Here is a 13,424-nt window from a genome sequence, read left to right on the forward strand (position 1 = left end):
ACAGATTATTGAAGATAATCCTTTAGGATCTCTGTGCAGAGGAATCTTGGATCTTAATACCTATAATGTTGGTAAGTGATCATCATAGTCCTAATCCTTAGATTAATTTCCACACATCCTTCGAATTGTTCATGAGGAGAGCCAGAAAACTTTTGTGATTCTTAAATTCTATGACTTATTCTGCCTTCCTATGCTTTTCTAGAAAGTTTCCAAAGGGAGTTGGAGAATTGGGGTGAAGGTCTAGATTTTGTTTTTTTGGGTACAATAGCATAGTGGATATAGGAGAAGAACCTTGCATTAGGAGTCAGAAGAACCAAGTTTTAGCTTCTGTTGCCTTCCCCTTAGAAGTTTTGTGAGTCCAGGTCCAGTCCTGCTGTTCCCTTAATAGATATTCTCTTAGGTAGGTTTCACATTTTTTTCAAGGTTTGAGCAAGCCAGTTCATTTCAGTTTTTTTTTTTTGTTGTTAATTAATGCCCATTTTATATTAAGTATAAAATACTTTGTAATGAATTTTTTTAAGACTGTATTTCTCAATCCAAAGTATACTGTGGATTTAATAAAATATATGCTTATATCATTAAAAAGATATGCTCATATCTATAAAATGTGTTTATATATGTATATGTATATGTACATCTACAAATATGTATATACATATATGTGTATATGCATATATTACTATAGGGCAGAAATGTTCCCTCCATGGCCTTAGGGGTGAACAGAGGAAAGGAGGGTTCTGGAACTGTTAGGAGCTAAAGACTAGGAGGAGGAACCAACTTTTTTTTTAGGTTTTTTTTGGTAAGGCAAACGGGGTTAAGTGGCTTGCCCAAGGCCACACAGCTAGGGAATTATTAAGTGTCTGAGACCAGATTTGTACCCAGGTACTCCTGACTCCAGGGCCTGTGCTTTATCCACTAGGCCACTTAGCCACCCCTAGGAACCAACTTTTAAAATATTTAAGTTTTTAGAAGGAAAGACCTTTGGTAGTAAAAGTTTGACAGATTGCTCTCTGTCTACCACCATGAGCAACACACTTTAAGGGGGGGAACCACTGCTTTTGTTATGGGGCTCCATTTTTATTGACAACACCTACTTACTTCAAACAACAGGCATATTTTCATACATGGCCTTCTTTGGGTAGATGACAATCGATGATATCCATGCTCTTGAATAACCTTGTCCTATCGGGAAGGAAACTAGGGGTTTGAAGAAGGGCTTGGGTAGTATTGGGTACCCCTGGCTTCCTAGAACATTGTTGTTTTTGTTCTCTCCAAGTAAAAGTACCACATGGCAAAAACCAGAAACCATTTGTCTTCATCCTGGAAGCCAAGAAACCTAATGATCCTCCCGTTGAGTTTGCGACAGATAAAGTGGAAGAGCTCTTTGAGTGGTACCAGAGCATAAGGGAAATCACCTGGAAGAATGCGACAGTGGTAATGAGCTTTGCCATTTGGATTCTGTTTGTAAGGGCCTAGTGTGACAACTAAGGCCTTTGAGTAGTGGAATTGTGCCCTAAATTCTTACTATTCCTGCTAAAATCTAGAGGGAAGCCTCCTAGTTTAGAGTCAGGCCAACTGCACACATTGATGAGCTCTAGACTGTTAGATGGAAGGGACACATTCCAGAAGCTCACTGCTTTCATGAGAGTGTGAGAACAGGGGTAGGGAAGTTTGTTCACCAATATCAGGTGGTCCATTATTCCATATTTGTTGGTCAACCCAACAAGCTCCATCTTAATTTTATGGTTTAATAGGTTCAAACATTTTGACAGAGGATGATAACCATTGAAGGAAGAAATCATGAGTGCTGAATTGATTGGTTAGAGAGGTTTGGAGTATGTCAAAACCATTGGCTCATATAAAGTATGGTAGGAGGGAGAAGAAGAAATCTTTTATCCCTGCCATATAAATAGAAAGAAACTGTTTTGAAAAAATGTCCTTTTTAAGAATTCTTTAACATTAAATATTTTTAGAATAGCATTAGGATAAGTAATTTCTTAGGAACACTCAAGCACAAACCAAAGCAGTACTTTTATGGAACTTGTGAGAGCCATATTTCATCTCCGAGGATTTTTCTTATCAATAAATTGCATATATATATATATATTTATAATAAGTTTATTGATGCTTCTAATCCTAGGTAGAACTTCACGACTTAGATAGTCTTGAGCCTTTCAAAGGACTATTTAATGTTGTCAAGCTATCGTGGGTGAATTTCGAGCAATAAGACAAAATCATAGGCTCAATGGAATTAAAGTTGGAAATAACCTTAGAGGCCATCTAGTCTAATCCCCTTATTTTTACATAAGGGAAAACTGAGTGATTTGTCCAACAAACCTCACACAGAGAGTAAAACACAGAATTGGGTTTTAATTCCAGGTCCTTTGACTTGAAATCCATTGTCCTTTTCACTACAAACCATCTTCCTGTACAACATCTATCTTCTACCTCAGTGTTGATCAAAGTGAGTTCCCTTTTGAGAACCATGGTCATAAGGCAATCTAGAGAGAAATTTTCCTCATTCAGATCTCTGTAGACATGGCACATTACTACTCACCTTGGAGATGCAGCCAACTGTCTCACAAGCCTTGTAGTCAGACCCAAAGGCTCTCACCTCTTGTGACACAAGCTGAGGAACAATATCAGGCATGATCTAGCAGAGCTATTCATTACAAACCTGCTCATTTTCATGGCTCATTGAATCATAGATATAGGACTGGAATGGACCATAGACCTTATTTATCCAATCCTTTTATTTAACAAATGAAAGGTCACACAAATACTGAATGGGAGAACTACCCTACTTTCAACCAGATTGAACTTAGTTTCTCTGACTTGAAATACAGAGGTGCCCTAGGTTAGTTATGTTATGCCTTAAGAGTAATCAGTACTTCAGGGATCTTTTCAACAATATTCTCTAAAGATCATTCTAAGGGCTTCCTCACTTTTTTCTTTTGTGTTTTAATAGTATTAGTCATAGTTAATAGTCAATGACTACTAGTCATAGTCTTTTTTTAAAAACATATTTGAGCTGTTCCTTTCCTGGGCTCATACTCTATTTGGGACAATTGAAAACAATTTTTTACAGGAACTGGATATGATACTGGAGTATGGAAACTTCAGAGGGAATCAGCTAAAGGTATTAGATACCTAAAAACACATTTCTATTGTGCCCAAGGCCTTGTTCTGAAAGTGGGGCCAAATGTAAGATGCAGAGAAACTTAGACAATTTTAAAAATCATTTCTCTGTAGTCTCCTCTGGCTTTCTGTAGCTTTGTTGATGGGATAAAGGGTAATTTCCTTGGAAAGTTCTTTTTCCCCCTACTGCTTAATAACCTGAAATCATTCTAACCACTTAAGCTAGGCACATACTTTCTTTGATCTAAACTATCCCTTAATTGGATTTTGCATTTATGTGAACATAAAAAAAAAATCTCATGCTATTATACTTGAGAGCAAAAAAATGAGTCACCAGTGTTGACTATGTACCCACTCTAACCAAAGCTGATCATGTCTAAAGGTTTTTTTTTAGTTTTGGGGTTTTTTTGCAAGGCAATGGGGTTAAGTGGCTTGCCCAAGGCCACACAGCTATGTCTAAAGGTTTTTAGGAAGAGAAGGGGAAAAAAGACCTGCTTCTGGCTCTAGATCTTATTATTATTAAAGAAATAGAGTTGGAAGTGACCTTACAATCACATCATCTAATTCTCTTATTTTCATCCACTAGAAAACTGAGGCTTTAAGAAGGAAAGGACTTTTTGAATATCATATCATAACTGCTAGCAGAATTGGGGCACAGAACCCTGATTTCTTTGTTTACAGTAAAGGAAATCTTTCCAGTACACTCCAGGCTACCTCTCAACCAGGTCTTCCTCTAGTGATTCCTTTTCAGTTTTATCTCTCCCTCAAAGAATAGTTTCTAGACTGTTTTTGTTTATTTTTTGAAATCAAGTCTCACTTCCTCAGGGGCTGCCATATTGATGCCAAACTTAGTGTGCATACCCTATTGGCTTTGACTCTACTACTGCTCAGAACCCTGGAGTTCAAGTAATCTACCAAGCAGAGTCTCAGTAGCAGGACAGCCTCAGTCTTCTATAATTTTACTAATTGGCAGTGATCCCAACATGTCCAAATATATAATCAGAAAGGCTTGAGAATTCACTGACCTTCAAAGACAGGCATAAGGCCAGGCACTGGGAGAGTTAAAGGCAATAAATTTCCTAAACTTGAATATATTAGATTACAATAGAGAAAGATAAATATTAGGTGCTTTCCTCTGTGTGTGAGACATTGTAATAAAGGCTAGGAATAAAAAAACAAAAGAGAGCAGAAGAGTTCCTGACTTCAAGGAGCTTGCATTCTATTGAGTATGACACTTGAAGGCAAGAGATGTACAGTAAATCAGTCAACAAATATTTTACATGAGGTGTTTAAGCAAAAACTGTCCTAGCCCTCCAGTAGCTTATTACCTAAATGGCAGAGATGGGATGCAAACAACTATGCACACACAAAATATTTACAGGGTAAAAAAGGTCATTTCAGAGGGAAGAAATTAACCATGGGCAGGAAGAGCCAGGAAAGGTCTGTTAGAGGAAAGTGGAATTTGAGCTGAGTCTTAAAGAAAGCTAGAGATGCCAGGGAGGTAGAGGTGAGAAGTAAGAAAATTCTAGACCTAGAGGACAGCCTGTATCAGTCATGAGATAGGAGTGACATATGGAAGAAAAACAATAAGGCTAATTATGTTGAATTTTAGTATACATAGAAGGGAGCAAAATTTAAAGAGACTAGAAAGGCAGGAAAGACTTTAAAAATAAATAGAGGATTATGTATTTAATTCTAGAGACAATAAGAGTCTACTAGAGGTTATTAGGTAGAGAGTGGCATAGTCAGACCAGTCATTTAGACCAGAATCACTCTGGCAAATGAATGGAGGCTAGGATTGGAACAGGGTTGGGAGACCAATTAATAGACTTGGAATAGTTCAGACTTGAGCAAACCTGAACCTATGAAGGTCCAGAATTGAACAAAAATAGGCCAAAGTTGGCCCATCAAAGTTCTCAGTGGTTCCAAGGACAATTCAGTTTTCTGGTGGAGAAGGAATGGGGGAGTGGTGACTCTTATAGGTATGTCTAAGTAGTGTTAGATAAAGTGAATTTCCTTTCAATGTCAATTGGGATGGGAGGAACTTTTATCACAGGGTTGAAGCAGTCATTCTTAGAGTATTTGCAGAAGCAATTGGAGTTTCATCTCAGAGAAATAATTTCTCCCTATTAAGAATGAGATGAAGCTTCATTAATTTGTATTTGAGTGAGAACTGAATGCAGTTAGTCAGGTTGAGGCAAGAGGGCAGGGGTGAGGAATGCTCACTTAGAAGACACTTCTACTCAAATAGAGTTGGATTCTCATGGAATTTTGCCTTTCCACATATAACTCCATATTGAAAGAAGAATATCCTAAGAATAATGTTCATTAGTGTGAGTTGAGGATTGTAAGAAATTAGATCTTAAAAGATTGATAGTTAAAGGGAAAAAATGGAGAACTTTGTGCAAAAATAAGTAAAATCCTAAAAGGAAAAAGTTGATTCCCTTGGCACTGTCATTGAGACACAACAGTGTGAGAAGGAAGTCTTGGTTAAATCTGTGTTGATCACAAAAATTGATTATTGGGATGTATTTATTCCAAACAGGAGACCAACATGAAGTATTGGGAGAAGAATCAATCAATTGCCATAGAACTTTCCGACTTAGTTGTCTACTGTAAGCCAACCAGTAAAACCAAGGATAATTTAGGTAATTCCTTCATTTTATAATCTTGATTCAATCTTGAGTAACAGATTTTATTTAAATATGGTAAAGAACAGTATTATAGCATTTGGAATTTCTGGACTCTGAATGGAAACAGTACTCTAGACAGAATGACAGTTCTTCCCACATATAGTGTCATTTTTGCACTGGGTCACAGGGAAGATGGGGATAAAGGACAGGAACCATATGATTCCTTAGCCTGTCCTAGCCACCACCTAGGCAACATGGTATAGCGGGACGAGACTTGGTCTTGAAGTCAGTAGATCTGGATTCAAGACTTGATTCTGCTCTTTGCCTCTATTATGGTCTTAGATAATTCACTTCCTCTTTGAACCTTAGTAAAGCTTTTTCTTGTCTGTAAAATGGAATGATTCTTATGTTACTCACTTCACAAGGTTTACAGAGAGATCAAACGAGATTATGTTTACAAAATACTTTGCAACTATAAAATGCTGTGTAAATGTTAGTCATTATTATCATTGATTTCCCTTCAGGGGCCAGCAAGATGGAGCAGGGCTGGAAATGGGGAAGGGGCAAGGGGTGGGGGAGAGCACGACCATTCCTCCCTCAGAGCAGGTGGCTCCTGACAGATGGTCAATGGAGCCAAATCAGTGGCAGTCTGTACACCAGAGTAACCTGTTCATTTATTCATCAAACATCTGTTGGGTGCCCACTAGGAAAGCACTTTTTAAACCTCAAAGTGCCATATAAATGTGAATGATTATTATCACTCTGCACAAAGTTCAAGATTATGTCATTTGTTCATTGAGCTAGTTTCAGTCTCAGGCAGGTTTTCTATGATAAACTGGAATTCTTTCCTAGAGTGAACTTTAAAACTCCCTGTATTTCTATTGCTCTTTATGGTTCCAGATTCTTCCCCATACACGATATCATTTGATCCTCAAAACAGCCTGTGATATAGGCAGTGCAGTCATTATTTATCCTTATTTTATTGATGAAGAAATTGAGATATAGAAAAGCAAGTAAGTGGTATCACTAGATTCACACCCAGTGCTTTCTGCTGCCTCTTGCTATCTCCTGTAATATATCAAAACTATTTCAAAGAGAGAATGTAATTCAGGAGAGAATGTGATTCAATGAAGCTGAGTAGTCTTCCAGTAAACAAATAGGACAGGCAACAGTAGAAGTCATGAGAATTTTCTCTAGCAAACCTTTCTACATTTCACATGTAGAATTAGGTTAATTTGGTTGCTCTAAAACACCAGGACAGTTTCATATGGCCAGGCTGCAGGGAAACAGTTTTTCAAGAAAGTCCCTAGTATTTTCAGTACATTGACTTGGGAGGGTTCAAGAACTTTAAAAAAATTTAAGAACTTTTATACTAGAATCTGTGTAATACAAGGTGCAATATAATGAGCCCTGCCCTTCCCCCTTCTACCCTTCCCATCCCTCTTCCCTGATAGTATCCTACCTTTGTGAAAGGCATTTAAGTTTTAAAAAAGCTCACTTAGCTTTGATGTCCTGAAAGTGTGGGGTATGGTAACTAATGTCTTTGGGATGGCACTGACAAGTCCAAGACAATAGTTTTGTCACATTTCCTGGGTTTATCTGTAAAACCCAGTGTCTAGTCCTTGCATGATGCATTAGGACTGAGCTGTGATGGTGACTGTGTCATAGTCCCAAAGATAAAAATGACAATTTCCTTTCCTTTCCTATATGTCTGTGCAGAAAATCCTGATTTCAGAGAAATTCGCTCTTTCGTGGAGACCAAGGCCGACAGCATCATTAGGCAGAAACCAATTGATCTCTTGAAGTACAATCAAAAGGGATTGACTCGGGTCTACCCAAAAGGTCAAAGGGTGGACTCATCAAATTATGATCCTTTTCGACTTTGGCTCTGTGGCTCTCAGATGGTTGCTCTGAATTTCCAGACACCAGGTAAGGGATCTCTAAGGATGGTGTTGTCTTTTCAATGAATGTGGCCTGCTGAGTACTCTGTGAAGGGTAAGACAGTGACCCCAGGTGCATATTAATCTTTAGGGGAAAAAAAACTAGGTTTAATGACCAAATGAAGATAAGATTAAATGTTTGTCTGTTAAATTATTTTCTGGTCAACCTAGCATGTTGCATCTTAGCAAGCAACCTTTAGGTGCTGCTTATTTCTTCTTCAGCTTTTTTGGTATAATGGTGGAAGAGAGGCATTAGGGATGGGGAGGTATGTTAAATTGACTGGGGAAAACAGAATGATATGGGGGAAAGAATGTGGGATTGATTAGCCTGCTAATAGAAGGCAGTGATGCCAGGGGTATGAACATAGAATATTATGGCCATCAAATGGGAAAGAGTCTTTGAGATCATATCTAGCCAAACCCCCTTGTTTCTTTCATTCATTCAAACATTAATTGTCTCTGTATGTTGTAGGGCAGCTAGATGGTACAGTAGATAGAGCACTGACCTTGGAGTCAGGGGGACGGGAGTTTGAATTCAGTCTCAGACATTTGATACTCATTAGCTGTGTGATCTTGGGCAAGTCACTTAACCCTGATTGCCTCACATCCAGGACCATTTCCAGTCATCCTGATTCATATCTGGTGACAGGATTCAGATGGCTCTGGAGGAGAAAGTGAGGTTGGTGACTTAGCACAGCACCCCCTCACTCAAATTCAATTCATGTGCTTGTCATGGCATCCTCCCTGATGTCATGGTCTTCTTTGAGAAGGAAGGACAAACATCATCAATTGCCTCTATACCTTGTACAGAGCATGGTGCTTGATATGTTTAAATATAGTTTAACTCTTGTTTTCATGAGGCATAGTCCCTGCCTACATAGGATTTGCAGTTTAGAAGGGACCTAACAAGACAGATTATTTATAGGATTTACTTAAAACGTTAGGTTTTTAACTTCATGGAATGTATTATCTAGTAAAGGAATATGACTCCAATAAACAAAGTTATGTGATCATGCATTTCACAGAGTGGGACAGTGACTTTATAGAACCTCAAAGGTGGGGGAGACTTTGGAGCCCATCCAAAGTTACAATTTATAAGTGAACTAGAACTTCCTCTATAATATCTATAAGAAATGCTTGTGTACCTGTAGCTTGAAAATCTCAAGAACTAGGGAACCTGATATCTCTCAAAGTTTCCTATTACATTTAGGGTTATTCTAATTATTAGGAAGTGTTTCCTTATATAAAACTTAAAATCTTTTTGCATTTCCCTCTTGTTACTTCAAACTCTTCCTTCTGGTGTTAAGAAGAACGAATCAGGGGCAGCTAGGTGGCCTAGTGGATAAAGCACTGGCCTTGGATTCAGGAGGACCTGGGTCCAAATCTGGTCTCAGACACTTAAGAATTACCTAGCTGTGTGATCTTGGGCAAGCCACTTAACCCCATTTGCCTTGCAAAATAAAATAAAACCCTAAAAAATAAAAGAACAAATCAAATGCCTTGCCCATACAATTGCTATTCTAAATTCCTAGTTCTTTCGCTCCTCTTTCTGTGGCAGGAACTTGAGAACTTTCACTATCTTGATTGTCCTCCTCTATCATAATGCTCCCCACTTTATTGTCATCTCTGCTCATGTGTGGTATCCCAAACTGAAGATAGTACTTTAGATGTCTATCTAGGGCAGAATATACTATGTAGCCCCTAAAGTCATCCTCATCCTGCAAATTCTGCCTTTTTTAATGTAACCTAAGATCAAATTAATTTTTTGCCTTCTATTTGTATTTGACTCATATTGTTTGCAATCCAATTAAATTTTATCCTATTAGAATTGGCCCATTGTTCTGGCCTCCAGTTTTGTTTTTTTTTTTGGTTTCTCATTCTCTTAATTGTCAAATGTTAACTACTCTTCCCCATTTTGAATCATTTGCAAATTTGATAAGAGTGCCAGTTATATTTCTAGTCATTTGAAAACAGGTTAAATGGGATAGAGACAAGCACAAAATTCTAGATCATTCCATTGGAAAATTATTCTTAAATTGGCATGGACCCATTAATAATTGTTCTTTCAGTTCAGTCATTCAGCCAGTTCTGAATCTACCTAACTGTATTATCATCTAGCTACTAGCTCTCTCTTCTGTCCACAAGAATTATATGAGAGACTTGAAGTATTTTACTAAGACCTTGTTAAATTATATCTTTTAATCAACCAACTAGTAGCCTAGTCACAAAAGTGAAATTCAGTGACTCTAATATGGTCAGTTCTCAATGAAGGCATGCACAAAGTCACACTTAGTGGCAGAGCTAGGTTTAAAATCTAGGTCTCTTGATATATACATAGTCTAGTGCTCTTTTCAAGATATCACACTGACTTGATTGAGGGTTAGGATCATATAATCCCTTGAGTAAAAAAGGAAGATACCTGAAGTTCATCAGGGTGAATCCTTGATCCCTCAGGGTTACCATTCTGAGGCTTTTCTGATCTTCCCTGTGCCCCTTGCCTCTCCCACCCAGTGAAAACTGCCTGAGGCAATAGTAACAGTAACTAAAATTTATAAGAATTTATAAATATTTTTCAGGTTTGCAAAGCATTTTACATGTGTTAACTCACTTGGTCCTCACAACAATCCTATGATATAGATGCTATTCTTATCCTCATTTTACAAATGAGGAAACTGAGACTGACAGAGAATAAATAATTTGCCTAGGTTATATAACTAGTAAGTGTCTGAGACAGGAATTTAAATTTAGACCTTCCTGAATCCAAGAACAGTATTTTATGCATTCTTCTGCCTCTAAGGGATACTGTGGGTTTAGAGGTGACAGGTGCTTAGTTTCTACATTTCCCAGCTAAGTCACTTCCCTTGGATCCTTTTTCATTTATTTGGAAAAGCATGTGGGGAATGCTAGAAGATATTAAAGGGGAGAAGAATTACTCATGTTGCCTCTAGACGAATTGGGCATATTTACAGGGTTGGAATTCCCCCTGGACTGGTGGGGGTGGGTCTAGGTTTATAAAACTATACTTAGTAATTCATATCTGTGAAAATAGCTTCCTTTTTTCATTTGTCTTTAAGACAGTAGATTGAATAGCTGAGCCCTTGACAGTGATATCTTTTGAATGTTTCCCCTAGTGACCCCATAAATTAAGAGACCCAAATCACTGCTGCCGTTGCTAAAGAGACACCAAAGCATAGTTATAGAGCAGCCTCCTTATCCCGATCCCCCTTTTGACTGTTCATCTATTTCTTTCCTAATTGACCAGACTTCATGACATAAGACAGGGTGAGCTGAACTGTGGCAATGATATCCTGGGCTCACTTCTTAGTCAGCATGAGGAGAGGTAAAGGTGAAAGTGAAGTCCTTCTAGTTGAAGTGAATGTCACTGACACTTCATTATGGAGCAAAGGTTCTTAACTTAGGATCCATGAATGGATTTCAGGGGCTCTGTGGATTTTTTTGATTTCAACTTTATTTTAATATAATTGGTTTCTTTTGTCATCCTAAATATTTTGTTTTGTGCATTTAAAAAATATTCTGAAAAAGGGTCCACAGGTTTCACCAGACTGACTACCAAGGGTTCCATGCCTCAGAGAAGGGTAAGAAGCCCTGCTCTAGGGGTTGGCAAGAACCTGACTATATCCTAACACCTCAGGCTTGTGGCTTAAATTGAACTCCTTCTGACCATCAAAGAATGTCCTGCCCCTCCCTCATCTTCACTGGGCAAAGCTGAAGGATCTGAGTGGGTCATTTGATCTTTTTTTAATAGAATGATCTTTTTTCAGTTTTATTTTCACCACCTTCATTTCCTCCTCAGATAAATATATGCAGCTGAATCATGCATTATTTGCACTTAATGGGCGAACTGGCTATGTCCTGCAGCCTGAAAGCATGAGGAATGAAAACTATGATCCAACACCCCCAGAATCACAAAGGAAGATCCTGATGACCCTGACTGTGAAGGTAAAACCAGCCCTTTTCTCTTAGCCTTTTAAGGTAATAACAGAACCTCTGGTCGAGGATCCCAATTGCTGTAATAGACACTGGAACAGTAGGAAGGCTTGCTTTTGATGGGGAAATCACAACTTCTTGTGACATAACTATCGAATTCTGTGAAGAAATGCATTTCCTTCCTTATTTCAACAATATATATGGTTCAGGAAAAAGACATTCCTTCTCTAGTTGCTCCTACTGTGGTTTTGAGGAAAGTGCATTTGGGAAACCAACAGCCTGAACTATTATGTCCTGTTCTCATTAGAGAAGGTGAATTATGAACTGACTTTGATTGCCAGTGGTTCCTATAGTTTAGCAGGTCTGCCTGCCAAGGGGCAGAAATGTTTGGCTTCTGAGGAAATTCATGCAAAAGCAAAACATCAAAATAAAACTAACAAACAAACAGAAACTAAAAAAAAAAAAACCAACCAAATCCCCACCCATTTTTTCCCAAATATATTTCAAAAAAATCCAGTCTAACTCTTTCTAGTGTTTCTGGTTAGAGCTTATCATTGAGAAACTGTTATGGTTTATAATGGTGTCAGACTTTCTTTACCTTTAGTGTGTAAGCACATTGTCTTCCTCTGCATTTTTTTCTTCTGAGTATAAGAGGGAAAAAATACCTGTACCAAGTTTCTTTTTTTCTTTTAATTTTTTTAAATTTAAGGCAATGGGGTTAAGTGACTTGCCCAAAGTCACACAGCTAGGCAATCACTAAGTGTCTGAGGCCAGACTTGAATTCAAGTCTTCCTGATTCCAGAGCTGGTGCTCTATCCACTGTGATACCTAGCTGTCCCCCTGCACTGAGTTTCTGCACAAGATTTGAGGAATTCTGCTACAGATGTCAAATTCATGTAACAAGAGGGTTTAATTTTGTAAGATATTTTTCACCACCTACATTTCCCAGTATATCTCTCTCACCTTCAACTTCCCTTCCTAGGGAATCATCCCTTTTAACAAAAAAAAAAAGTTCAGCAAAATATCAGCAAAGATATTTGAAGTTTGTTGTTGTTTAATTGGGTTTTTTTTCAGGTATGTCTGACTCTGTGACCCCATTTGGGGTTTTCTTGGTAAAGATACTTCAGGGATTTGCCATTTTTCAGTTTATTTTACAGATGAAGAAACTGAGGCAAACAGGTTTAAGTGACTTGTCCAGACTCATATAGCTATGAAGATGAGTCTTCCTGACTCCAAGTCTGGACCTCTGTCCACTGTGCCACCAGTTGTCTTCTTATATTAATTCCAACTTGATTCTCAGAATGATTGGATCATTTCATAGCTATCCCAATAGTGCAAAACTATTCCTGTCTTTACATAGTCCCATCCTAACAGAGGCCTTCAATAAAGAACAAAAACAGAAGAAATGTGTCATTCGTTCCTTGAATTTGTGGCACCCCCTAGTGATTGAATATATGCATAGATACATATTCATCTTTCTACAATTAGAGTGATCATTGGGCCTCTTAGAGCTTTACTACTCTCTGTTACAGAACAGGGGGTTTCAAAATAGATAAATGCTCCTTTTGTCCTTTTTCCTCTCTTCATAAATACAAATAACTAATAACAATTCGACCAGTTATGTGACCTTGGGCAAGTCACTTAATCCCCTTTGCCTCACTTCCTCATTTGTAAAATGAATTGGAGAAGGAAATGGCAAACCATTCTTATATCTCTGCCAAGAAAATCCCAAATAGGATCATAAAGAGTCGACTGAACAGCAAAA

The 13,424-nt window shown here is 38.0% G+C and overlaps 1 protein-coding gene across 3 annotated transcripts in view; it reads left to right on the plus strand.

Annotated features, from left to right (window-relative positions):
- The window catches only part of PLCG2 (phospholipase C gamma 2), a 182,617-nt gene that overhangs the window by 141,723 nt on the left and 27,470 nt on the right, over positions 1-13,424 (plus strand). For all 3 annotated transcript variants that reach the window (XM_074209748.1, XM_074209746.1, XM_074209747.1), the window contains exons 24-28: positions 5-71; positions 1,277-1,434; positions 5,684-5,786; positions 7,491-7,700; positions 11,526-11,671. In XM_074209748.1, coding sequence (XP_074065849.1) covers positions 5-71; positions 1,277-1,434; positions 5,684-5,786; positions 7,491-7,700; positions 11,526-11,671 — 684 coding nt within the window. The remainder of the gene's footprint in view (positions 1-4; positions 72-1,276; positions 1,435-5,683; positions 5,787-7,490; positions 7,701-11,525; positions 11,672-13,424) is intronic.

This window comes from Macrotis lagotis, chromosome 1 (assembly GCF_037893015.1).
Source record: "Macrotis lagotis isolate mMagLag1 chromosome 1, bilby.v1.9.chrom.fasta, whole genome shotgun sequence".
Lineage (NCBI taxonomy): Eukaryota > Metazoa > Chordata > Mammalia > Peramelemorphia > Peramelidae > Macrotis > Macrotis lagotis.